This window comes from Spermophilus citellus, assembly GCF_964194105.1.
Source record: "Spermophilus citellus genome assembly, chromosome: 14".
Taxonomy (NCBI): domain Eukaryota; kingdom Metazoa; phylum Chordata; class Mammalia; order Rodentia; family Sciuridae; genus Spermophilus; species Spermophilus citellus.
The window spans coordinates 165,131-191,607 of NC_138194.1; the positions used below are offsets into that span (position 1 = coordinate 165,131).

The 26,477-nt window shown below is 36.3% G+C and overlaps 1 protein-coding gene across 1 annotated transcript in view; it reads left to right on the forward strand.

Moving 5' to 3' along the window:
• Positions 1–225: 225 nt before the first annotated feature.
• LOC308633190 (androglobin-like) overlaps positions 226–26,477 on the forward strand; it is a gene marked incomplete at both ends in the record, with an annotated part of 78,981 nt that continues 52,729 nt past the window's right edge. The window contains 5 exon segments of the mRNA XM_081265733.1: positions 226–299; positions 16,560–16,722; positions 20,367–20,459; positions 23,538–23,609; positions 24,226–24,435. Of these exon segments, the coding sequence (XP_081121859.1) occupies positions 226–299; positions 16,560–16,722; positions 20,367–20,459; positions 23,538–23,609; positions 24,226–24,435 (612 nt within the window).

Sequence of the window (26,477 nt, forward strand, 5' to 3'; positions counted from 1 at the left end):
TCAATCCAACTAATTCGTCGCCTGGCACCTCAGTTACTCCCCATACACCAGCTCTCGGTTTCCACCTGGTTGTGGCGACCTGAACTCTGGGACTGGTGACAGGCTGGCAGCCGGCTTGCGCCGTCCAGGCAGGACCCGCCCCGCGCTCAGGACGCAGCGCTGTCTCCTGGCAACCGCCGACGCGGTGCCCTGGGTGCTCAGCTGCTCTGCACTCAGAGCCCGGCCATGACCTCCAAACCAGGCAAAAAGAAAGAGGTGAATCGGATCAACTCCGCGCACGGATCGGAAAAGTCTAAAGAGTAAGGGACTCTGCCTACCCATCCGCCCCCCGACCTCCCCCAGTAGCCACTGGCTCTGGGACTGCCTCCCTGAGCAAACCCCGGGCAGGAGGTTAACTGGGCCCCTTGCAGCTTCTCTATCTGCCCTGGAAACCTGGGGCTCCCTTGAGCCACCGCCTATCCCAGAGGCCCTGGTTTTCTTGCTTTGGAAGTTCACTGTGTCTGACTCCCACCCTGAGATCCCCCACCTACTTCCTCTGCACGGAGCCCCCACTCAAGCAGCTCAAAAGTTGTAGCTTCCTTACAGAAGGGGCCGGAAGACTTCCAGTAAAGGCAACGTCTACCTGGACCCAATAATGAGAGAAAGTTTTCATCTTAATAGTGATCCCCTACTTTGTATCAGATGGAATCAGATATAAAGTGGCTTCAGAAAATTAAAATAGTTTAGGTGTACAGTTCGAGTTACTAACGTTCACTCTGAGGAGACCACAGCTCGTGGGATCTTTATAATGCTCCTTTCTGCGTGTTGGTATTAGGTGTTGTTGATCTTTTTCCCTTGGCGATATCTGGTCATCAATAGCATAACTATTTAATAGTTATGAATTAAAAACTAGTAATTAATATTAAACAATATCCTATGGCTTAAATGTATATAAGTTCTAGTACATTCCAGCTTTGAGAGAATGCCAAAGACCTGACCCTGCTTCATTGGGATAATCATGTTCTTCATGCAATGCCTACAGTGGGTGGATACCAAATTGTTTTCTTACACCCTTGATGTTTGGGCATCTCCTTCCTTGCCTAAAGAATCCCATATTGGACTTTTGTTCACCGATCCCTAGTTGAAACTCTTTCACTTTGAGAACTCTTTTTCTGGACTTATTCCAACATCTGTTATTCTCTAGTCCCAGGCAGATTTCCAACTATCTGGAAGATGATACATTCATGTTATTACCTTAAATTTCAAATAGTGTGTTATATATGTAAGTGATTTCAACATGATTGTTTTATTTCTGTGTACCAGGACAAATTGGGCCATTTCAATGTTGTTTAATGGCTTCCATTCTTATAGGTTCAAGGCCTACAAAGTCCTAGAGGATTAGGTCTCTATTTCTTCTCTAATCTAAACTTTGTTCACTTAACTTCAGATTAAGTAGCATCTTTGGTACTTCTGGAAACACCTCAGGCTTGTTCTCACCCCAGGGACTTTGCACTTCCAGTTTCCGCTGATGGAAAGCTCTTTCCTCCAGATCTCCATATGATTTCTCCTTCACCCCCTTCATGTGTTTGCCTACCTGTCATCTTCTCCTGTCATCCTCTTGGAACACCTGATTTAAAATTACAAACCTCACTTTCCTGCCCAAACCAAAATCAAAACCAAAACACTCCTTATCTTCCTTCACTGCTTTATTTTTCTCCATTGGGCTTTTTTGTTTGTTTGTTTTTCCTTCTTGAACATATTTCATCTTTTAAAAATTATGTCTTTAAATTTGTCTTCCTAACAGAATGTAGTTTTCATGAAGACTTTTTCTTTTTATACACTGTCAGTTCTTAATGACTAGAATAGTTCTTGGGTCATACAAATATTTATTAAACGAGTGAATAAATGCATGCATGATAGTGTTTGACTAAGAAATTGTAACAGTATTGCAAAAGAACTTTGAATACACCAAAGAAAAAAATAGCTTACTCAATGATGATTATGCAATGATGATTAATGCACACTGAAGGCTCACAACTCGTTAGGAGCTAGGGAAAATCTTTGACTTCCAGTTCATATTGATTTTGAGTTTATATTCTGAAAGAGAGGAAATTGTTAACTCCCATGAAGAAACTGATAAAACCAGATGCTACAGAATACATGACCTGGCCCTGCCCTGTGAGGGTGGAGTGCACAGTAGAGACAGGGTCCTTGCTGGTAGGTCACTGACTCGTCCCTTGCCAGGACTTCCGTTTTCTTTTTGTCATGATAATGTGTTTCTCACATGTTTCTCTCTTCCAGGAAGTATCTGAATTGAATTTTATCAATATGCTTTCATTTATGAAAATAGAAGAAAAAAGGGCTATTATTAAAAATTTAAAAAGCTTAGGCTTTGCTACAAACTACTAAGTGTTAAATACCAAATCAGATTTTGCAGTAGCCTTAAATGATAGGATGTAGAGTTCATTGTAAATCAGGTCTATCCTCTGAGGTTTATTGAAGAAGTAATCAGAGATACCAGGCAAAATCATAGAAGACAAAGTGCTACCTGCCATAAGGTATAGGGGTCAAAGTCTAGCAAAGCTCCACTATGACTGTCATTTGAGATACACTGGGGAAATTTTGAGGAAATTTTTTTGTTGCCTTAACCACACCTTGTAGTTACACATTCAATAAAAGCAACCCACTCATCCTGGATGCAGAAATAAGAAAAAAGGTTTTCAGAGCCTTGGAAAAAGGCATCCCATAACACTCTATTCTCCTGAGCTGCCATCTGTTGCTTCTCTTTTTTGCCCTAAAACGATGTGTCAGTCTTGACCAAGGGCCATGTCTGACTTTTACCTACTAAGGTGACTAGCACGTAACAAGCTCTTCTGTTTATTAAATGAGCTGATAGGTTAGCTACCTACCTTGGTTTTCATTCTTTTGGAATTCCAATTCTCCTTTCCTTTCCTATTTGCTCAGCTATTGGCACAGTTCAAAAACCAAGAGGTCACTAGGAATACAGCAGGATGAACTACGACTTTAATTCATAAGTAAATATGACCATGAATCAGCAATGAAAATCATGCCAGTTACTGAGTTGCCAGTTCTTACATTAGATTCAGTCATTGTTATTACTTTTTATCTCTAGTTCTCTGTAACCTCCAGTATGAAATCTCTCTTCCAGGATTGACCCTGGCACTAGTGATTTTTGTGGTCTCGGGCACATCATTTTATATTCTGACATTTGTTTTCTATCTTTAAAGAGCACTATCTAATTAAAATGGCTTTCACCACACACTTCTTGTTCTTTTTTTCTGTTTTATTTTTCCTACTATTCTAAACTCCTATGAGTCTATAGATTGTTAAAAAAACTCTTCTGAGTCCATAATAAAGGCATTTTGTTACAGTAAAAGGTTTAACATCTTGACTTAATTGGTTTTTCCAAGTTGTAACTTTTTCATATAACAGATTTTAACATAACTTGTACCACCCTTTCACAGGGCGTTTCTCTTGTTCTCTCTACTCTTCTTAGTTTGACCTGTTTTAACAGAATACTGTAGACTGGGCAGCTTATACAACCAACACTAGGAGGCCAGTTGTAAAGGCTGGAAATCCAAGATCAGGGCATGGCATGGTCAGGTTCTAGTGAGGACCTTCTTGTGGGTTCACATGTTGCTGTCTTTGTTTTGTACCTTCAAAGGGTAGAGAAGGAGGGAGAGCTCATTCTTACCTCTTTTTATAAGGACATTAACCCCATCTTGAGAGCCTCACATGACCTAATTACCTCCCAAACGCCCCATGTCCTAATACTACTCCTTTGTGACTTCAGGTTTCAACATATGCATTTGCGGGATCCTAGACACTCAGTCTGCAATGATATCTAATAATAATTCACAATTATAAACACATTAAATTAATTGATTTGTTTTGTTTTTTGGGGTACCAGGGATTAAATTCAGGGTCACTCAGCCACTGAGCCACATCCCCAGCCCTATTTTGTATTTTATTTAGAGACAGGGTCTTTCTGGGTTGCTTAGTGCCTCCCCATTGCTAAGGATGTCTTTAAATTCATAATCTTCCCGTTTCAGCCTCCTGAGCCCCTGGGATTATAGGTGTGCCACCACTGTGCCCAGCCAAATGCATTGATTTGACGTTTAATTGATTTGATAACTAGTAGGCATGGCAAAGGTTCTTTAACCAGATAGATGCCTCTAGAAGAATTTGGAGTGATATCAAGACAAAAATTTTATCTTCTCGAAATACTGAATAGAAGCCTTTGTATATCATGGATATTATATCAGAGGCAAAAGAAAGCATATGATTTAAGTATTAAAAGTTAGTAGACGTCCAATAAAATGTGGGGAAAATGGTATTAGAAGTATTAATACAGACCTTCCTACACTAAAATATCTGGCACATTAATGGGCAGTTTGAGATTGAAACACAATATGGCATTTATAAGTCCCAAATTTTGTTCTACTTCTAATAGTACATTCAAACAAAGATGGAAAAACAAATAATCTGTTCCACTAATGAGAGCCATGTAGACTTTTAGATTAGTAATGATGATGAAATATCTTAAAACCCCTTTCCAAAACAGAATTGAAATGCATTTTTTAGTCTTCAAGTGAATCTCTTTGTAAACATAAGGCACATCTAAATATTGTAGAATTTTTGGAAAAGACTAACATCTGTTTCTATGAAATTTGAAGACAGGACTATTGCAAAAGCTGAATTATGATAATAATATTAAATCAACATGAAATAAATATCTTACTGCATATTCAGTGAGTTCTTAACGTGAGGTTCAAGAGAGCAGGTTCAGTGAAATAAGAGGCGTGGTTGGTAAGTGAGATGATCCTCTGCCTGCAGAGATCAAAAAAAGAACCTTCCAAAGAAAGAAAGTCAGAGTAATGAGGTGCCCTGTATAGCTCCAGGGTCACTCCTTAGAGTCCACATGGAAAGGCAGAGGTAGGAGAAGGGACCCTGGAGGAAGGAAACCAGGTGCATACTGAGCTTTGTGATTTCCCCAGTTGACCTTTGTGGATCTTAACAACTCAAGTCAATTAACAAATTTATTTCATTGATAGAAACTTCTCCAGAGGGAACTCCATGTACATTTCCCAACCATTTAAAGAGCATATCTCCTTCTCAAGTCACCAGTAAGTCCTGAAGAGTAAGCTATTGTGAAACATGGTAGCTTTAATCAAAGGATCTGTAAACTGGACTGGGGTAAGATTCATGCAGAAGTAAGTAGGAAATATATGGTGACATCACGATTCTTGGTATGGTGAAGGGGAGGAGCATGTTAGAAATCATAGGTGTCAGCTTGGGGTTAGGTAAAAGAAATCTTGAGACTTCCCGTGTGAGGCTGTGTGAGCCAGAGGAGAGGAAGCTGCTTCCCTCTGGAGCTACTCCTCCAAACCTTTAACAGCCACTGGGCAGTGAGATGGTGCTCCTTGGCTAGGTGGAGAGTTATGAACTGACTCAGTGCTGACACATCAAAGATCTAAAGTGAGTGTAGGAGAGGGACAGATTAAAGAACTTGAACTCTATGTAGTGGGGAGGCAAATGACTTTAAATAACCAAATAATGATTTATGAGGTATAATTCCACATACATGGATCTGGTGCTGGATTAAAATCATCGTAGCAACAAAAGGCAGTGGTCTGAGAGAATGGGACATGTCCAATTCTGGGAACTCCTGATACATTGAGAAACACAGTGAAAGAGGGTTGGGTTTGCTGGCATGGGAGCTAATTGTGGTTGAAGACCACAGAAGCCAAGGTTCCAGCCTGCAGTGGCAGTATAATGCGGCGGTGATGTCATCGTGTCTGAAAACAAAAGGAAAACAATGTGTGTCCATAAGATTCAAGGACAGATTTCTGAACGCCTTACCTAAGTCATTTGTGTTCTCCTGGGGGCTGACACAGTGTGTATTTAATAAGTGCATGTGTGATTTGACTGAGGTGAACTGGAACCCTGGCATGGTAGCCAAGCCATAAATCCCTCTGAACTGGAGGGTGAGACCACGAGAAGCCAGAGGGAAGAGGTCCTGTCATAGGCATCCCATCCCCGGGAAACACTTGGTGCAGATCAGGGCTTTAGATACATGTCACTAGCAAATTCTTAATAAAACCTTCAGCCAAAAAGCCCTCATCTTAATGGTGCCTGCCTTTAGATCTCCCATTGAAATAATCTTCACCTGAACATTTATGTAGTAATTGATTCAAAGTTGACATTGTCTGTGAACCATCTGTGAAAATAAAGCCTTTTTTTAAAAATTTTTTTAGTTGCTCATATTTGAGTTTTCTTAGCTTTGAGGCAGAAGCAGATTTAAGTTTGCTCTGGGGAATTATTGAACAGGTAGAAAGGTTAGTTTGAAAAGATTTAAATTTATAGACTCATAGAACGAGTTACTCATTGTTAACTAAAAACAATCAAATTTATGCTTTGATACTCATAGCATCATTGCTAATGCTTCTGGATGAGCAGGCCAGTGCTCCATTAAAAGGGAATATTTAAAAACAATTAATTGACTTTCATGTTACTTTGACATTTCTAGGCTACAGATTATTTAAATCAAGGAATCAATTTAAATAATATATAATAAACTTATTTTGCCACTAAATGTGAGATAAAATGACTAAAAATTATATCCAGGACAGATTAAAAACATATGTTTGACAAATTTGTGTAACATGAAAGATTGGATGAAATATTGCCAGTCTTTCTCATTTTCACCCAATGGGTCTTTCCTTGAATTTTATTGTGAACCTTCCTTTCCAAGGTAGGTGCAAGCTAATGAATTCCATTTTATATGGCTGTAGCCCCATTTATTTATATTACTGAATGAACTGAATTAATACATGGTATATTTTTAAAGTAAATAAATACTTGCAATTTGTTTTGGTTACTGGTGTCAAAATGAATACCATATTTCAAATATTTTATTTTTCTTCCATTCTTCTAATTAATATCAGAATTTTATATATCACTTCAGTTAAGTTCTCAAAAGACTACCAGTGGGCCCTTTCTGCCCCCAACCTCAACCCCCAGTCTCCAGTCTATGGTCCTGGCTTCCATCCACAGCCTCCTGGAGAGGGTTCAGGAGCCAGGGTCAACCCAAAGCTGCCACCAGGCTCTTCACCTTCAGTCATTCTACAGCATTTGTGTTTGAGTAACACAACTCCAAGAGGACCCCTTTTAGTAGAGGGGGTATTCAAGGGCACCATCTATTGATTCCAAGAATAGAGCACATGCCAGTTTAGTCATTAATAAAATACATGTCATCAAATCCTTGTGGATGTACAAGGAAAGGGAGAGAAAGAAGGAAGGACTGTGGCTATTTTGCTTGATTTTGTCCCAGGCATGAGCCAGAAATGCAGTGAGAGTTTAACTGGATAAGGTTCAGGTCAAGGGTTAAGTCTGTGTACTGCACAAATTTGGCAGCAGGACACTTTGGCCTACTACTGTGATGGAAAAGGTGGGTGAATAAATGAGACAAAGTTACATGCTTGTTGTACCTTGGGCCAAGTGCTAGGAAGAATTTAAGACTAATTTACACCACAAGAAATGATGTTATGAGAAAAATAGTTGGATCTGTGTAAAAATAGGTCGGTTTGAGCCTGTGCATGTAGAAGCCTTTGGATCCTACAGACCTGTTTGTTCCCTTCCTGGATTCCGACTGGAGTCATTAGGAAGGCTGTGTGGTGTATTTGCAAACCATGATAATGTTTGCTGCCGAAGGTGTCAGATCCTGGGAAATGGCAGAAGCTGAAGATCCTAGTGGCCTGCATACTTGACTTGGGGCCAGAGCAGCACAGCAGCCTATGCCAGGCTCAGACACCCACAAGGGAACACACAGAACTGCAGCTCAATCTCCCCTTTCTGGCTCTTTTCTGCTCCTCTCTGTCCCATTAGCCCCATCTTGTTTTCTTCCTTCCACACCCCAAAGTAAGTCATTCTCAGATGGTCTGACTTAAAATCTCTTTTTACTTCCTTTTGATCATCAAAAACAACTGTTCCTGATTTAATTCAGCTAAATTAACATCTGTGATCCTTGTCATGAAAATAAGCTCCTGTGTAAACCCACTCGGGTGTGTCCTCCTGCTCCAAATCAAATCTGACAAAACCAGAGGCCTTCTCTTCTCTCCCAAAAGGCCACACTCCTGTGTTGCTCCTATTAGAGAAGGTTATCACCAATTTCCAGTCATCCTAACTCAGAGGTCAGTCACCTCTGACCCCTTCCTCTCCTTTCCTGTTACATCCAACTCTTTTCCTTGTTCTTCTAAATTTTATCCTTGGCTCCCATTTATTTTCTTCCCTGACTTCCTGAAGTTGAGGCCCTTAGTAACTCCAGGTAGAACCACAAAGAAAACATTCAAATCCCCTGGCCTTTACTCAGGTTTGTTCTTATCCAGTTTACTTTATATGCAAATGCTATTAGTAACCTTCTCCTATACCAAAAGGCTGGTAGGATGTTTCTGCTTAAAAAGAAAATAGATTGAAGGAAGGAAAGAAAGGAGAAGAAGAGAACAGGGAGGTGGATGTAGGGTGGGGAGAGAGAGTGAGAGAGCTTCAGTTTCAGCTCCCTCCTACCCCTGCATCAGCCCAATACTAATATACTACCATTCTTCCACCTTTCCTCCTCCACCCCCTTCCCATCTCCTCTTCTGTGTCTGCAGTGGCCTTCACACCACCCCAATCCCATCCTATTCCAAAGGTCTTCTTTTCCTGCAGATAACATTGACTTTCCCTGTGGGAGGGAGTGCTAAGAAAGCACTTCGTTTTTAACTTTGTTATAACACTCTTTAACTTTTGCCCTTGCATTTTGTCTATTTCCTGTATTTGTTTGCACAAATTTTAAATTATTTGAGGATTGAAACAAAAAATCTTTTAAATCTCTGTATTCACTCAAGCGCAATGTATTGGGGAAAAATGGATAAATGTTGAATTTTCAAATTCAATATCTACTTAAAGAATTTTGGTGAAAAGGAAGGGAAAAAAGATTTTAAATATTTTTATTTTAAAAACACTTTCCATTTGCAGTTTGTTTCCTTACATATTTGATTTTATGAAGAATGCCCTTAGCTGAGAATGCCCTGAGCTCAAATTAAGTCAATTGTGTAATTCTATTCATATTCAGATTCCTTCAGGCTATTTTGACACAACTTACTTAGGAAGGCATCTGACTGAACATTGCCTAAGTCTACTGCCTCCCACTAGGAATAAAATCATGTTCTTACACTGAACAGCTTGCTCTAAGAAAACAATGGCAAAATTCCAGACCTTCATTTTATTGGAATTTTAATACCCTTTCAGCAAGCAGCTTCCATAAAATAATCTAATTAAAGCAGATATATGAATGTGTCTGTGTCTCCATAAAGCAGATTCAGTTGGGCTTTTATTATTATTATTAATGCTTAAAAGTCTCTAATGGCTGTATACATTTGTACCAGCCAATGTTTTCCTTAAAGACAATTTTTCAAGGAACTTTTATTGTGTTTTATAATCTTGTCATTTTGTTGCCTTTGAAAAATATGTGGTTAATGAGTGCTTTTAAGTTTCAAAAATGTTATTTTTTAGTATTTTGTTAATAATAGGATTATAAAATATAAAATATATTTTAATAAACTTAATTATTATACATAAAGACAACTTTGATGTTTTTCCAATTCCGAATTATTTTTTTTTCCAAAAATAGTGTATATAAAGGAGAGAATATGGAGACAAAATATATCCTGTGTAGTATGACTTGACAATCAAGTATATGACAGAGTGTAGACTTAAATTTAACTACATATTATGAGTCTATGAACAGATAATATTGCTCTTGTGAAGTTATGTTTTGAATTTCCTTAATTCATGCTTTAAAATTCCAGGCTCCTCTTCTTTCCTTCTTCCCCCACCCCCTTACACACATAGGTTGTGACTGGGGTAAAAATCAGTCATGCATGTGGGCCTATTTTTCAACTCTCATATCTATTCCTTTGATCTGTTTGTCTTAATGCCACCATCTTACCATCCCAATTAATGCAATTAATGTAGCTTTACTAATGAGACTACAAACAAATATTATTTAGTCTTTCAATATGTTTCTTTTTTTTTCAAAGTTGTTTTGCCTATTCAGGATTATTTGTGCTTCCATATGATATTTAGAATCAGCTTGTCAAACTCTTTAAGTAAAAACCTGCTAGGATTTTGATTTAGATTATCTTGAAACTCCATCAATTTGGGGTGCACTAATGTCTTACCAATATTGATTCTATATATTTATATATGTATATATCTATAGATATTCATTAATTTAGGTATCCTTCAATATCTCTCCCCAAAGTTGATATATAATTTTATCTTAATTTTGCTTCATAATTTTAGTTTTTTTAGCTCATCTGTTGTAGATAATTTAAACTCATGCACATAATTCTCTGCCATTGATAATCTTTCAGGATGATCAACTCTTCTAATTGCTGAAATGCAGTTGGTGTACTCTCATAAAAAGGATAGTGTGGCTCTTAAAATATCGAAATAATTTCTTATCAGTTGACAAACTCTCTGAAGAATGCTTCTTTCCTCTGAACTCTGACCCGTCCCTAGGACTTCTAGAACCGAACCACAGTGTGCCTGCTATAGTTAACTTCTGATGACCTGTAGCAGTTTGCTCCAATACAAAAGCAGTCTCTCCTGATTAATGGATGCATTTGCCATGAGCATTTTTTCCTAAGTTTTATATTAGCCTGTCCTCCTAAGTCTCAACATTGGAAATTTGGACCATTTTCTGTCACCTTGGAAGTGCTACCCCTGGCGCCACACACATTGTGCAGAAGGCTGCCCCCTCTTCACTTTTCTCTATTTCCTCATAGAATTACAGGAAATGGCACCTTGCTTGTTATACCATAATCTACAGGGGCAGCTGTGCCTGTCTTGGTTCAAGTCTAGGAGCTTATGAACCCTCTAGCTACCTGCTCCTTCATGAAGCCTTTTTAATCTTCCAACATTTATAGGGTAACTATAGCTTCTTTTCCAGGACAGATTTGTAGACTTTCAAGCTTGGTTTGCTACTGTCCAAATCCATTTCCTAGTATTTACCTTTGGATTATGATATTTTAGCCCCAAATTAAACAAGTTCTTTTTGTGATTAGTCCACCCATATTTTCCAATGATTCTCAGTCGTAATCATTTGCTTCCTTTGTGCTTGGCCTCTTTCCTCTGGAAACAGACTCACTCACACTTAGAGTTTATCCTCTGGAATCCAGCATTTTGCCTGGCTATCCAAATTTTTTCCTCCCTCCAAACATGGGCTTATTTTAGAATATCCCACATTGGCCATTTGGAATATACAGATTTTATATTATAAACATTCCTTGCTGATTTTAATAAGATGTTTTTTAAAGTAATATTTCCACCATATTATTGTATTTATCTTTGAAATCTTTTACCCAACTTGTAAATTTTTAAAATTTATTTTTTAGCTATAGGTGGACACAATATCTTCATTTTATTTTCATGTGGTGTTGAGGATCGAAACCAGTGCCTCACGCATGGTAAGCCAGTGCTCTACCTCTGAGCCACAGCCCCAGCCCCCAACTTGTAATTTTAATGAATTGAATAATTTACTGCTAATTGACTATACTGCTAAATGAATAAAGTAGCTGTGGATAGCTGATTTTCAGGGCTGCATGTTTAGATTTTCTAAAGTTTGGCAATTTATTTTTCAATATTATATTCTTTGATTGCTTTATGATTAAAAATTAGCTCCTTCTCAGAATTGATGAGACCAGTAATAACGTGCTCTGAATACTTAGAGGTTCCCAAGTATGCCAGAGCACTAGGGCCACTCTGCCAGCAGACTTCAAAGGCATACATACTGTGCCTGTGCCAAATTTCAAAAATGACATGGTCATTTGAAGCCTACAGTTCATTTGACATTGAGCTGTATTCCCACAGAGTTTGTGTTGTGTGCATAACACTACACGTGATCTATTGGACTGATTTGACACCTCTAATCAGATCTTTTAAGTATTTTTCTGTGGAAACACCTTTGATGTGTTCCAAGGAAAGCATGCCAGTTAGTGAAAAAGGGAGCCAGAACATTTACTGACACTTAACAGAATGAACAGAGAAGCAAAATACAATTTTGTTGGAGCCATTACTTCTTTAAAAATTAGATGGTCCTTTCAAATAATAGGTTTTAAGATTTTGAGCTTCCTGAAAGAGGTTATTTTATCACTTTTATTTTTTAGGGATACAAAATCACCAATTTCTTTTCATCTGTAGGTGTATCCCAATCCTCAATAAAATGAAGATTTTATAATGTCTTGAGTTTTCTGTTAATACTATGAAGAACTTATAGTTTTCCTTGTCAGTTATTCTATTCATCTTTACCTCACATATTCTTAGGACTTCTCCTTAACAATGTATATATTCTCAGACTTTCTTTTCCAGTAAGATAGTAGATTGAGTTTTTTCTTTAGAAAATAATGATACCTAGAGGTGCTTTTATTTTAATAAGAATCTTTAGGATCCAGAAATGAGGAGGGAGTTGAAGATCAAGGAATCTCTCCTGAGCCATTCCTTTATAATATTTTATTTTTACACATGTAGGACACAGTCCTGAGCCCAAATGAAGAAAGGGAGTGCTCCAACCTCAGAGGAAGTCATGGCTTTCAGAGTTTAAATCCCTTTAGAGGACAGTAAACTCCAAAGAAAGAGAAAGTCATGCGTGAGAAATGAACACTTCGACTGGGACTTGCTGGATTGATAGCCGCTTTGTTAGTATTTCTGTAGTCCTGGTGGCCTTAGTCACCAGAATTTCCAAAAGAAGAAAACTCAATATTATATTGAAAGAACATACTCTCAACACAGATGACCTCAGCAGAAGGGTAGAGGAGGAGAGGAAAATTCTAAGAAGGACAAACATATAAAAAATACACAAAAGAAGCTGAATTCACAACAAACAAGAAAATCAAGAGTTAGAAAATTGAAGGTGATAGGGGTTGGGATTGTGGCTCAGCGGTAAAAGGCTTGCCTAGCATGGGCGGGACCCGGGTTAAAGCCTCAGCACCAAAAAAAAATAAAGGCATTATATTGTATGTCCATCTACACCTAAAAAATAAATGTTAAAAAAAGAGTTTTAATAACGGATCTTTAAAAAAAATTTAAGATGATAGAAAAATAATCTGTTATATAACAAGCATACATATAGCATACATATATAGATACACATATATATGTATGTATGTGTGTGTGTGTGTGTGTGTGTGTGTGTGTGTGTATATATATATATATATATATATATATATATATGATTTAAGATGATATTGAAATCCCAAGAGCTACGCTCTGCATTAGTCAGTGCTATTAATACTAGCTATAATATCGAACACCTGCCACACCTCAGCAATTTAATGCAACAAGGGTATTTATCAGTCATAACAGATTCTGAAGGAGGATGTACAGTGGTGGTTTGCATTTGCTGAATAGGGTTTGCTGAATAGGCTTCCTGGCTCCCTCGATCTGTGGTGTAACCATTTTCCAAAGTGTCTTCATAGCTTACAGCCAGCATCAAGCAGGGAGAGAGCGACAGAATGTCTGAGAAGCCTGAAGGAGCGATAGAGCACATCTCCCCACATCGTATTTGCCAACTCATCATTGCACACATTATCAGCCAAACTGCCAAAGAAACAGAAATAGGAGGAGTGAGCATCTGGGCATCTCTACCTACATAACCCAATTTGAAGCAACTCTAATTAGAAACTATAAAAGTAAAGAGACAAAAGACATTACTTCTTTTACTTCATATAAATAGAAACAGATTTCCTGCTTTGTTCAGACCCTGTTCTACTTGCTAAAGATACAGGAAATTGACAAAAACCCCAAAGTTCCCTACCACTGTGGAATGCCCAAATCCTGCTCGAGGAGACACACAATAAGCTCATGAATAAAGGATTCGGGAGAGAGCTGTCAGGTGCCATAAAAATGAAGCACTAGGAATAGACGAGAGGACAGCATTGCTGTAACACCCAAGAAAGTCCTCTCCCCAGCCCTCGCCTTCTGGGAGGGAGGATTCAAGTGTCTTGTTGGTAAATTCAACATCTATTTGTTTTTATTTCCCATTTCTTGAATGATCAGCAGCATTTGGATCTGTTGCTTATTCCCTCATTTAAAGAAACAAAAACAACAACAACAAAAAAACCTGCCTCACTTGGTTTTCAGGGCACCACCTTTTGCTATGCTTTACCTTTCTCACCAGGTCAGTTTCTGTTGCTGCGCTAATAAAATACAACAAGCTCAGTGGCTTAAAATCACACATATTTATTGTCTCCAAATTCCAAAGGTTAGAAATCCCAAGTGAGCTAGGCTCAAGGTGTCAGAAGGGCTGCCTTCCTTCCTGGACGCTCAAGAAGAGAGTTTCTTTCTTATCTTTTCCAGCTTCTAGAACACTCTGGCATGCCTTGAACTGTGGCCATCTTTTTTCACCTCCACAACCAGGAATTTTGCTTTGGACCATTCTTCGGGAGTCACTTTCCCCACTGACTTCTTCTGTCTCCTTATTCCACATTTTAGGACCTTTGGGGTGACATTGGGCCCATCCAGATACTCCAGAATAACCTCATCTCAAGATACTTAACTTAGTCACACCTACAAACTCCCTTTTGCCATGGAAGGTCAAGAATCTTTGGTGTCCCTGTCCCGGGGGCAGGGATCATTATTCACTGACTGCTTTTCCCCTCAGTTTTCTTAGTTGTTCCCCGTTATGTTTCTGATATTTAAATGCAGAGTGTCAAGGCAGATACACAGCTATGGAAACAGTTAACATATTGAACTATTTTTCTATTAACTGATAAGTAGTCTTAACATTAACCTTTCCAGTAACTCTAAGCCCCAGACATTTCCACCTCCTGTACTGGGTCTTGACCACCCCAAGGTCTTTACATCCCTACTCCTTGCCTTCTCTGCAGTCATCACCTGGTCTAGGCCACCACGAGCTCTCACATGTTGTCTCAAAAACCTTCTGAGAAGTCTCCCTTGTCTCAAGAATAATGCTCAAAATTTAATCCTACCATGTTTTCCTCTTACTCAACCCCGCTTTGGCCACCTGTCTTGCTCTTCCCTGTTTCAAATAAAATGTACCATCTTCATGTTTCCTGTTGTTCTCTGGAGTCAGGTCCCTTCACTTCTCCTTCCAGTCACCTTCCAGCCATACTGGTCTCCAAATTATTCTTAATAAAAGCCAGCATACTCTTTGCTTCTGGAAGACTCCTCTGTGATATTTATACTTGCTATTTCCTGCACCTAGAACATTCTTCCTATGGATAGCCACTTGACTTGATCCATCACTTACTTTAACTATTAATTCTTACCTTATTATAGAATTATAACTGTTTCAAAGAGCACTTACCATAGTTTTTAGTTTTCTTTCTCCTGTTTTATATTTCCCCTGAGCATTTTTCACTGTTAAAACAATGGTAAATATTTACCTCGATTTATGCCATTTATTTTGTATCTACAACTCACTAGAACGTGAACTTTTTTTATATTGATGGATCGTTACTTTATTCATTTCTTTATATGTGGTGCTGAGAATTGAACTCGGTACCTTGCGCATACTAGGCAAGAGCTCTACCACTGAGCCACAACCAGCCCCTAGAATTTGAACATTTTAAGGGCAATATCTTTGTTATTTTTTTTCAACTGCTTATTCCAAGATCTGAAGCAGCATTCTAGCCTCATGAGCAGTTTGAAAACTTGAGAAATTAAGATTCCTACTTTTGATTTTAAATTAACAATAATGGATGATCAATAAAGGATAATCAATAATAAATGATAAAAGATAATCACCTTGTTAAATAGCCTTGTTTATAAAAAATGAATGTTTTTTAAAATCAAAGCCCCCAAATTTCCAAATATGGAGGCTCAGTTAAACAAAATATGGTATATTATAGAATATACACTAGAATATGCAGTCATTAAATTACTACTTTGATATCCATGTATAGACATGGTTAAACATATAATAATATACTGATAACATATATTATAAAAGAAAATTCAGAATGATTTTAATTTTGAATAAATATGTGTATCTTCCATGTTGGTCTGAAAGGATAGATAATAGCCATTAATGGTGGTGTTGGGGGGAGAGGGGATATGTTTTTATTTGCCTGATTTGTATTTTGTAGATTTCTTTTAAAATAATAATCATGTAGTACTTTTATAATGGGATAAATCAAAATTATTATGTTTGAACTGATATTTCAGAATTGTTACTATTATGAGTAAAGGATTTTTGGAAGTGTGAATTATATTTAATATCCTTATGTGTTCAGGATAATATAAATACAAAGTTCTATTCATATCTTTTTTTGAGTATCTTGTATTAACAAGCAGGGATTGATTTATGATCAAAATATGCTTCTAAAATAATCTGTCTGGGGTCATTTCAGTTGTAGAATCTAAACATATAGAAGCTGTCTGACAAATGTCTTTAACATATTCTGCTGACAAGATAATTAAAGATATGTCATGCAATTAGTTCAATATTTTTATCTTGGAAATTTTAATTAAACTAATCCCCGCCCCTTTCTCTTTAGGCTGTACTCTTTTGGCAGCAATGTAGTACCCAGTTCTGGTGAACAAAAGAAGGGGAAATTCCCAATCTGGCCAGAATGGAGTGAAGCTGACATCAATGCAGAAAAGTGGGATGCAGGCAAAAGTGGAAAAGAAAAGGACAAGACAGGGAAAAGCCCTGTGTTCGTAAGTAGGCTTACCAGTGATTAGACAGATCCCCTTTGGGTTTTTAGTTTTGGAATGGAATAAGATCTGTTAACAGGAAAGTGTATTCATTCTTCTTCTCCACAGTCTCCATTCCAAAGAGAAATTGTGTCTTTGTCAACCTGGTCTCCCTTATCACTTTATTCTTCCAAGCCTTAGTCTTGAGCTTAGGTAAATCACTTTGGGGTAAATGGGAGGAATGAGATATGATTGGAGTCCTAATAAAATAAAGGGAAATGAAGAGAGAGAGAGAGAGAGAGAGAGAGAGAGAGAGAGAGAGAGAGAGAGAGAGCGAGCAGTCTAGGCAATGGAACCAGAAACCAGGCATCTAGAGAGGGTGGTATAAATAATGAGAATCTGCCGCTCAACTGCTGTTCTCTGAAGATTTTAGGAAAGATGGTTTTAAAGAGATGTTATGGTGAGATAAGAATCGAATAAGAACCCAGAATCCCCTCCTAATACCTGGATCTAAACTGTTCGTTGTTTACTTTTAGTCTCATAAGCATGATGAGTTCCTGAGGTTGGGACTATGTGGAGTTTCTCCATTTTCCAACCATATGAATTTAAGTTATTTTGTATATTTAAAAATTTATATTCAGGCTGAGGTTGTTCCTCAGTGGTAGACCGCTTGTCTCACATTCATGAGGCACTGGGTTCAATCCTCAGCACCACATAAATAAATAAAATAAAAATATTGTGCCCATCTACAACTAAAAAAAAGGTCTAAAAAATTTATATTCAATTACTAAAGATTTCTGTAGGTCTGGGTTATATCTAAAATATGACTTGGTTATTAGGTGAGGCAATTCATTAAAAAAATCTGTAAAACAAAAAAATTTCAAAACACAAACAAAATTGCCAAAATGGCTAGACTGAACTATCATGTTTTCATTTGCATAGATAATTCTAAAGTGGTGAATATTAACTTTTAAATTTTATTAAAAGTTAACTGCATGATTCATGTCAGTAAATTTTTTTCACAAAGGATATTTATTAAATGTATCTAATTGTTGGCTCTATTGCACCTGCAGAACAATTTCCAAATTAGCAAATTGTGTGGGTGTGCATTCTTTGTACCATACCTAAAGTCACTGTGGAACTTGCAGAAGCTAAAGGTCTTTGAACCTCTCAGTTCAAATGTAAACTGTTCTATGTATTTTTAGCAGCAGTTCACAACTTATGGGGAGTGTGTGTGTGTGTGTGTGTGTGTGTGTGTTGGCTGTTGCTTTCAGAATTTACATCATAGAGTATGAAAGTCCTTAGTTGAGCAATCGAGCTCTGGAAAAGAACTTGTGGAAAAGACCTAATGATGAGTCATTCCAGGTTCAGAGAAATAATATGAAGGGGAGAGCAAGCAGTCCCTGAAAACTTTGACATAGGGTATAAAAATTACTTGTGTTCATCAATGGCTTGTGGATCTCTGAAAGGTTGAGTATCTAGTTCTGGGATTTAATAGTGTTATTAAAGCAAGGTCAAGTCTTTTAGAACACTTTTCAGGGTGAAAGCATAAAGAATGGAGCAATAGTAAATATGCTGGAAAGTTGATGTCTGTTTCATTTGGGGGCAGCATATATGAGTCATGGGGCTGAACATCAGACCCCAAAATAGGTACTATGTTGCTTTACCAATTCTGAGAACAGGTATTAACTGGGTCAAATTCATCTTATATTCTACCTGCCCAAAGGAAATAAAATCCTCCTCTCTGGAAGAAAGTATCATTTTTGAGGGACTATATTCATTTTTATATCCAGTATATATTATTCAATCAAAAATCACCAAGCATGAAGAAAAAAAGAACCAAGTAGCTGAAAACCAACAGGAAAAATCAGATAATAGAAACTGATCCACAGGTGGCTTTGACTGCCAGATAGAGAGTACTTTAAAATAACTAAGTTAATATTTGTAAGAAAAAAGGAAAACCAATCAAAGTGAGGGAAACCCAGAAGTCTGTAAGTCCTCTGAGAAACCTCAGTTTTTCTAAGACTCTTTGTGTGCGCCCTTTGGCTAGATGTTGAAGTGTCCTGATTTTTCTTCAAATTTGTCCTGCATCTTAAAGTTGGCAATAAGCCAAATGTTCCAGATAAGCATATGTACTTATATTGTCAAGTGAACAGTCAATGCCTTCAAATTTAGTCCATTTCTTAGGTCACACCAGTCTTAGGGTAAAAATAGGATTACTAAGAAAACCACAAAACAGTTCATCTGTCCCTGCCCTTATTAGGTGAAATACAGTTGCCTTTTCTTCCCATGCTGATATTCCTTAAGTGTTTTATTCTTAATTCTAGCACTTTTCATGTTGTTTCTTATAAGAATCCATTTCCCCCAGTACCTTCTGAGCTCTGAGAACTTTTTTTACATAGTAGCTACCTGAAGTATATCTAGCTTACTAGACTGCAAGGATTGGAGAATTGACATAAGAATATCTTTCTAGAGATAGGATTAAAATATTAATGAACTAATTGTATTGTTGGATATTTATCCCAGATAAATAGAAGTTTAAGTTCACAAAAATGTGTAATCTGCACATGAATGTCTATAGAAACTTTACTGGTAGTAGCCAATAAACAGTCCAAATAACCTATGTGATAAACAAATAAATGCCTATGCTGTGACATATTAGTCAGCAACAAACAAGAATACACTGTTAATGCATGCAACATTTCTGATCAATCTGTAGTTCATTGTGATGAGAGGGGGAACAAGCCAATCCAAAAGATTTCATGGTTTATGATTCTGTCTACACAATAGTGGGGAAAACTGTTTTCCATTCCTTAAAGACGAAGCATAGGGTAGAAAGGGGGAAGGTAGGTGTAGCTATATAAGACATAGGAAGGATCTTTGTGGCAATGAAGCTGTTCTAGGACTTGACTGTGTCAAGGTCAACTTCTTGGTTATGATACTATACTACACAATTTTGCAAAGTCTTACTATTGGAGAAATTGGATAATGAGATTTCAAGAACTATTTGTATTATTTCATACAGCTGCACTCTATATAAAGTCATTCTCTCAAAGGAACAAGATTAATTATAATAATTAATAATCAAAAGTCAAGTCAAAGGTTGAAGTTTCATATCATCTTTTTTTAATATTTATTTTTTAGGTGTAGTTGGACACAATACCTTTATTTTATTCATATATTGTTATGTGGTGCTGTGGGCCAAACCCAGAGTCTTGCAGGTGTGAAGCCAGACCTCTACCACTGAGCTACAACCCCAGCCCTCATATAATCTTATTTATGTTTCCTGCAGCTGACAACTAAGTAAATAGTTTAAGTCCTTCCCAAGTAAAATAAAATTATTTTCAGTGGAGAGTTTGTCCTTATCTGGCTCATTCAAAATAATTTTCCCACCATATCTAATTTATATTCCAGAGCAGTTTGTGCTTGTTTGAGCTGCTGCCTCTACAATCAAACTGCTGCTCAGGGATCAAGGTTCTGTCAATGATATACAGAATTATTAAATCCTCCAAATATTCCACCAACTTGCTCTGAGAATAAACATGCAAATTACTTTATATATCCTTAATTGTTGATCAAATCTATATACTTACTTGTTTTTATCAAGATTGAGTTGTTTGTATTTTAATAAAACCTCATGAAAAAACTTAATTTATATTTTTATATAGCATTTGTTTGAAGACCCTGAAGGAAAGATTGAATTACCACCATCATTGAAAATTTATTCCTGGAAAAGGCCACAAGATTTTATAATGAGTCGGGTAAGAAATATTTTTATTTTTATTCTTAAACAAAATATTTATTAACTACAGGAATACAATATCCACATGATAAAAAATGCTACATTTAAACAACTTAGAGGAATTTTTTTCCTGTGGCATAGAATAAGAAGAAAAATAATTGTTTGGGGGATTTAAATTAGAAATTTAAGTTTATCAATATAGTTTAATATGTTTTTGTGCTGATTTCTAAGAAATTACTTGAGAGACAGGAGTTTTCTACTTCTCTCCAAAACGACAGGTGATTGCTTAAATGTTATGTGAAGTATTCATTCATTTCTGATGCACAGATTTTCTTCTTACTTTTGCTTAGCACAAACTCACATGGCATGGAGGTTTGCTTCCTGTAGTGTTAATTAGCATTAATTTTCCAGTCCAGAAGGCTTGCATTTGGATTCCTCTATTGCAGGGATTCTGTAAGCATTTTCCAAAGGCCACTTCATTTCTGGACTCCGTGTTCACCCACTTGAATCATATTGACTGGGACATCATCTGAGAAACTTTCATTTTAAACAGCACTTAGATACTTTAAAACACACTAGTCTAACTTCTTAATAGCTATGTTAGTTTGAGTGTATTTTGTTTGTTTGTTTCCAGGGGTTTAGTAATCACTAATGCGTTTTTTCCTTGTAGAATCTCATATCATTTTCATTTAATGCATAGAAAACCAGTAGGTAAATTATTCTGTCCTAACCAAATGGTTGTAGTGAAGCTGATTCTGTACATTTTCACAATCTGTTGTATCTCTGTCTCTACACAAAGCCATTTTATTCCTAAAAGTTCTAGCCTCCACTGGCAGTGATACTAATGCAATATCATTTATCTGCAATACTAATTGACAAAACTGGATATATGCAAATTTTAAAAAATTATTAAAACAAGAAAATAAAAAGGCACATCCTAGCTCATCAAAATGTGTTCAATGCTTTGTAAGACATTTTAAATAAAACAAGTAAATATATACAAGGCATGCTTTTAAATTAATGTTAACATTAGATAACACTGACATGAAGAATATAAATTCTGTGATGTCAATATAACACAGTTGATAGTGATATTAATAGTAATTAGCTGAGCTTAGTGATGCATGCCTGTACTCCCAGCGGCTTGGGAGGCTGAGGCAGAAGGATCACAAGTTCAAAGCTAGCCTCAGCAAAAAGCCTGTCTCTAAATAAAAACACAAAACAGGGTTGGAGGTGTGGCTCAGTGTTTGAGTGCCCCTGAGTTTAATCCCTGGTCCCCCCCCAAAAAATAGTATATTAGTAATAATATTAATAATTATATAGTATATCATATAATTATTATATATTCATGGCTTACTTTTGTGAGAATTTTATAAATTCGAATACTTAGAAAAATTTTGTGAAAGAGCTCTTAGTTCTGAGAGATACATTGGTAATGAAAAAATACACTCATTGTGGATGAAACTTCTGCCACTGTATCACAGTGCTTGCGCCTCTGTATGCCTCTCTACATGGACTCCCTCTGCACGACTCATCTTGATCCATTATGCTGGAATGTGGGCCAGATCAGGGAGAAATGAAAGTCTGGCTAGGTAGGAAATGTTTTAGAATAGTGGCTTTCAAGCCTCATTGTCCTTATCTACAGTGATACCTACCTTTTATCTTTAATATTGATGCTCCTTAAAGGTACATATATATAAAGTTGAAACAAAAATTTCACAAGGCAATAACAATCTTCTTATATAAGATATGTTCTATTTTATCCTCTCTCTCCTTCTGCAATCCTGTTCCCCTAAGCTGATTTCATGAATCACTAAATAACTGCAACCCACATTTAAAACAATACAGAACATACCACAGAACTCTCTAAGCAAAAGACAAAATCAAAGGACATGATTGAAGCCAGAAGTTATGTTACTAAGATCTTTAAATCCTGGCTTTAAGGTAACAGGGTTGACAAAGGTCATTCCAACCACGAGAATTAATTAGTAAGCTGTGACCACAGAGTGACTGATCATATGTGCTTATTTTTTAGCACTAGAAGTCAGTGATCCAGACCCTTGAGCACTGATCATGTTGAGCACTGTGAAACATCTTAAAGATTTCTCTCACCCCAGTACAGGTGGAGGGAATAGAGACACTGGAATGCCACTGGAGAGACCTTTGCTTAATATCTGTTATCTTTTATGATGTCAGTGCCCATTTTTATTCTGTTGGCAGGTGACTATTTTGTCTAATGCTTCAAATTTTAAGTATCTAATATCTTATCTGTCATCACGTTCACTGCACATTGGTACTTGCTGGAAAGCTTAGGTATTTTAGGAGCATTCCAACATAGTCAAACTACAAAAAACTGTGTTTATAATTTATGATTAGAAGAATCAATCCAGATCTTCAAAATAGATTTAGATAAATTTTTCTCAAACATAAAAAAATCATTTTTTGACTTTTTAAAGATGCTAGTTGTATAAGTGATTGAAGATAAAAGATCACATTACCTTCCATAAAAATCTGATTCTATAATCAAGACCATTTGCATTTTAATTTGTAATGTTAACTATATAAACTTTAATGTGAATTATAACTCATTTAAAATGTTATAAGCAATATTTTCCTATTTTATTGTTTTTTTAAGTTACCCCAATTAAATAATGACCATCAAATTTATTTTAAAATGTGATAGAATTTAAAGGTGGACAAGATTTTAAAAAACTTTTAGAGCTAATATTTTTCATGCAAGATGAAGATATTTTCCCAGCTACCAGATGTTAACTAAGCTTCAGGTTTTACTTGAGTGGTTAATTTAAATTTCAAATCACTTTTAAACTCTCTCTGTGTGTATGCATGCTAGGTTTATCTGACTATATAATATATTGTACTATTTTATTTGCATATTAAAATACTCTGTTTTATTAGTGTTACATTGAATTAGTGTCACTTACAGCTCTAAGGATTATCTTAGGGAATAAAGTGCTTACGTGTTTTTTCTCTTTTGTTTGAAAGAAATGAGATCAGTTTTGGCCTATTTCATTAGGTTGTGTTTCCTTTGTGTGTGTTTTTTATGGAGTAATATCTATACATATGTTTTTTATTTCAGGTTCCAGTAGTCGTGAAAAATGAAATTATGTTTGACTTGTTTTCAGCAAATGAGCATTTGCTCTGCAGCGAGGTATGTAGGGAAGCATTGTCTGAAGTCTCCTTGCAGAAGACCTTTCAGGAAGTCAATTGCAAGTCTACCTTTCCCACCTTTCAGTTTTTCTATAATTGAGAATCGTATTTTTTCAACTTTTTGAAGTATACTTCAAAGTATACTTAGCTATAGCTAACAATTAAAAAATCATATGTCTTTATGGTATACAATTTGATGATTTGATATACATATACAATATAGAACATGCATCAACAAGAAAATTAATATATCCATCATCCCACGTATTGTTGGGTGTGTTGAGAACATGTACAATCTACTATCTTATCTCACTGATTTGTTAAAGCCTTTAGTTCTCTCAGATAAATTCAATCTGTCACTTTCACACACACATAGAGCTGAACAAATGTCAATGTCAAATTGAGGCCTGTTTTATTAGATATTAGTTTGTAATGTAACTGTATTTCCTAAAAAGAGAAGCAAAACCTATGATTTTATTTGGTATGTGAAAAACCAAAATGTGGAATGACTTTTAATATCACTATTTGAAGTAATTTTTTTTTTACTGTATTTCCCTCTAAATTCAGTATCTATCTTTGAAAAGTAGCCAAATAACATGAATGTTGTTTGTTCCTAGCTGATGAGGTGGATTATCAGTGAAATCTATGCAGTGTGGAAGATATTCAATGGAGGGATTCTGAGCAATTATTTTAAAGGAACTCCAGGGGAACCTCCTCTTCTTCTCTGGAAACCCTGGGAACATATCTATTCCCTATGCAAGGCTGTGAAGGGTCATATGCCTTTGTTCAATAGCTATGGAAAATATGTTGTGAAACTTTATTGGATGGTAAGTTCAAGTTCACGTGCATTAAAATATATGATGCTTTCATGTTGAAATATAAGGTTGGGAAAAAATATTTAATCCACTTTGGAAATCTCAGTCTGATCCAATCATTTAGCCCATCTCTTTAGGTCTGTCTCAGCTCTATAGGGCTAGGACTGTAGCAGTCAGACTAAATCAGGTGTCTTCCTGGTCTCTCATTAGATGTCTCCCCTTCACTATTCTTCACCTTCTTGATGCTTTCCTACCTTTTTACTTTTTTCTTCTTGGGGATAGATTTCCCTTGCCTGTCTTGTTACAGAATTTCTTCTTCCCCTTTCCTGTGTTCTCCTGAAGTGTTTGCCTTTATGTCTTCATTGGGGTAAAGCCACCTTGCAGGGCCTCTCTTCATGACATTCAAAATTCTGACTTTCACGCCAGAATGTCATTTTTCCATAAAAGCATTCCATTATTTCCAATTTGGATTATAAGAAAATTACAAAAAGTTCTTTGACATCAGCCAGATAAAAATTGTATTGAGCAGCAGTAGGAACAGTGTCATAAAAGAGAGATCAATTTCTTCTCTTCTTCCACTGTCATTGATAATGATGTGGAGGGCACATAGCATCTTACCAGTTGCTTTCCTAGTGAGCATGAGCATCTTTTGGTTCCCTGAAAGAAGCAATTTAGCCCTTTCCTCTCTATTTGGAAAGAAGACCAATTGCTGTCGGTGGCTTTTCTCTGAACTTCTCTATGCTTTCATTTGTCTCTGATAAATAGGAAAAAAGAGACGTTGACACAATTTTTCTCAGTTGCTATCAATATATTCATATGAAAATGGGTTAGCTCTTATTTCTCATTGACACTTATGCTAAATACAATATAGTTGTAGAATTCAGGGATCCTTAAACTGGGGATACAAAAAAACTCTCAGCACCTATAGCACTTCTGGTGCTTCATAAACTCCTGCCTCCCATGTCTCACCTCTGACCTCCCAAGTCCCTATGGTGGAAGAACCTGAATGCTGCTCTTTAAATCAACTCTCAGTGACATTGGTGTTTATTAAATTTGAGGAACAATGTTTTCAAGGTAGGACAAATTATTTTTCTATCAATTACTATATTTCAAAAAGAAAATGCTATATTAATGTTTAATTATTATGATTATCCATGCTTTTAGTAAAGCAAATTCAAAAACAATTAACATGTTCAAGGCAGGAAAAGAGAGTTCCCTGTAATTCTATCCTACTCAGACAATCAGTCAACAAATCACCTAAATCCTCCTGAGCTTTCCTCTGTCCTTATAAACTTACATAAATGTATAAACTTACATATATATACATTTATGTAAGTTTATAAGTAAGTTCATATAATACTTATTGTTCTGTAAATGATTCTTTTTTCTAGCCATGGGCATTTCTATGCTGATATATTCTGGTGTATATTGTTATCAACTCTATGGATATATAAATAAGTAAATGCATTTTGCTACATTAATATAATTGATAGGTCATAACCAGTGTTTTACCAATACAAACAAGGCTCTAAAAGAGCATTTTTATGTATATATGTTTTGCCCATTTATATGATTTTTTTTCTAAGATTCATACATGTGGAATTATTTTGTTAAGAAAATGCAAATTGTTAATTTTGATAAGTATACTCAAGTTACTCTTGTATTTTATTTATAGATTGTGATATGTCTACCACTTTATTATCTGCTTATGACTTTTCTTATTTTTAAATTTGCACTTATGGATTCTTTAGCCATTTTTGAATCCTCCAACACAATTCTTGAATGTTTTTGAGGATTCCTTTTTTAAATTACCTATATAATCATAGTGCTTTCAGCGTATCTCTTTGCACATTGTTTTCCAGTGGTTCCCTAGGAATTAAAAAAAAAATATATGCATAGCTTATGACATTCAACTAATATTAACATTTTTTATTAGTTGCTCAAGACAATACAATAATCTTGATATATCATACTAATATTAACATTTTACTACATAAATTGGAATGTAGATACTTTACCACAATTTTTGGCCCCTCTACACAGTTCCCTTCTGG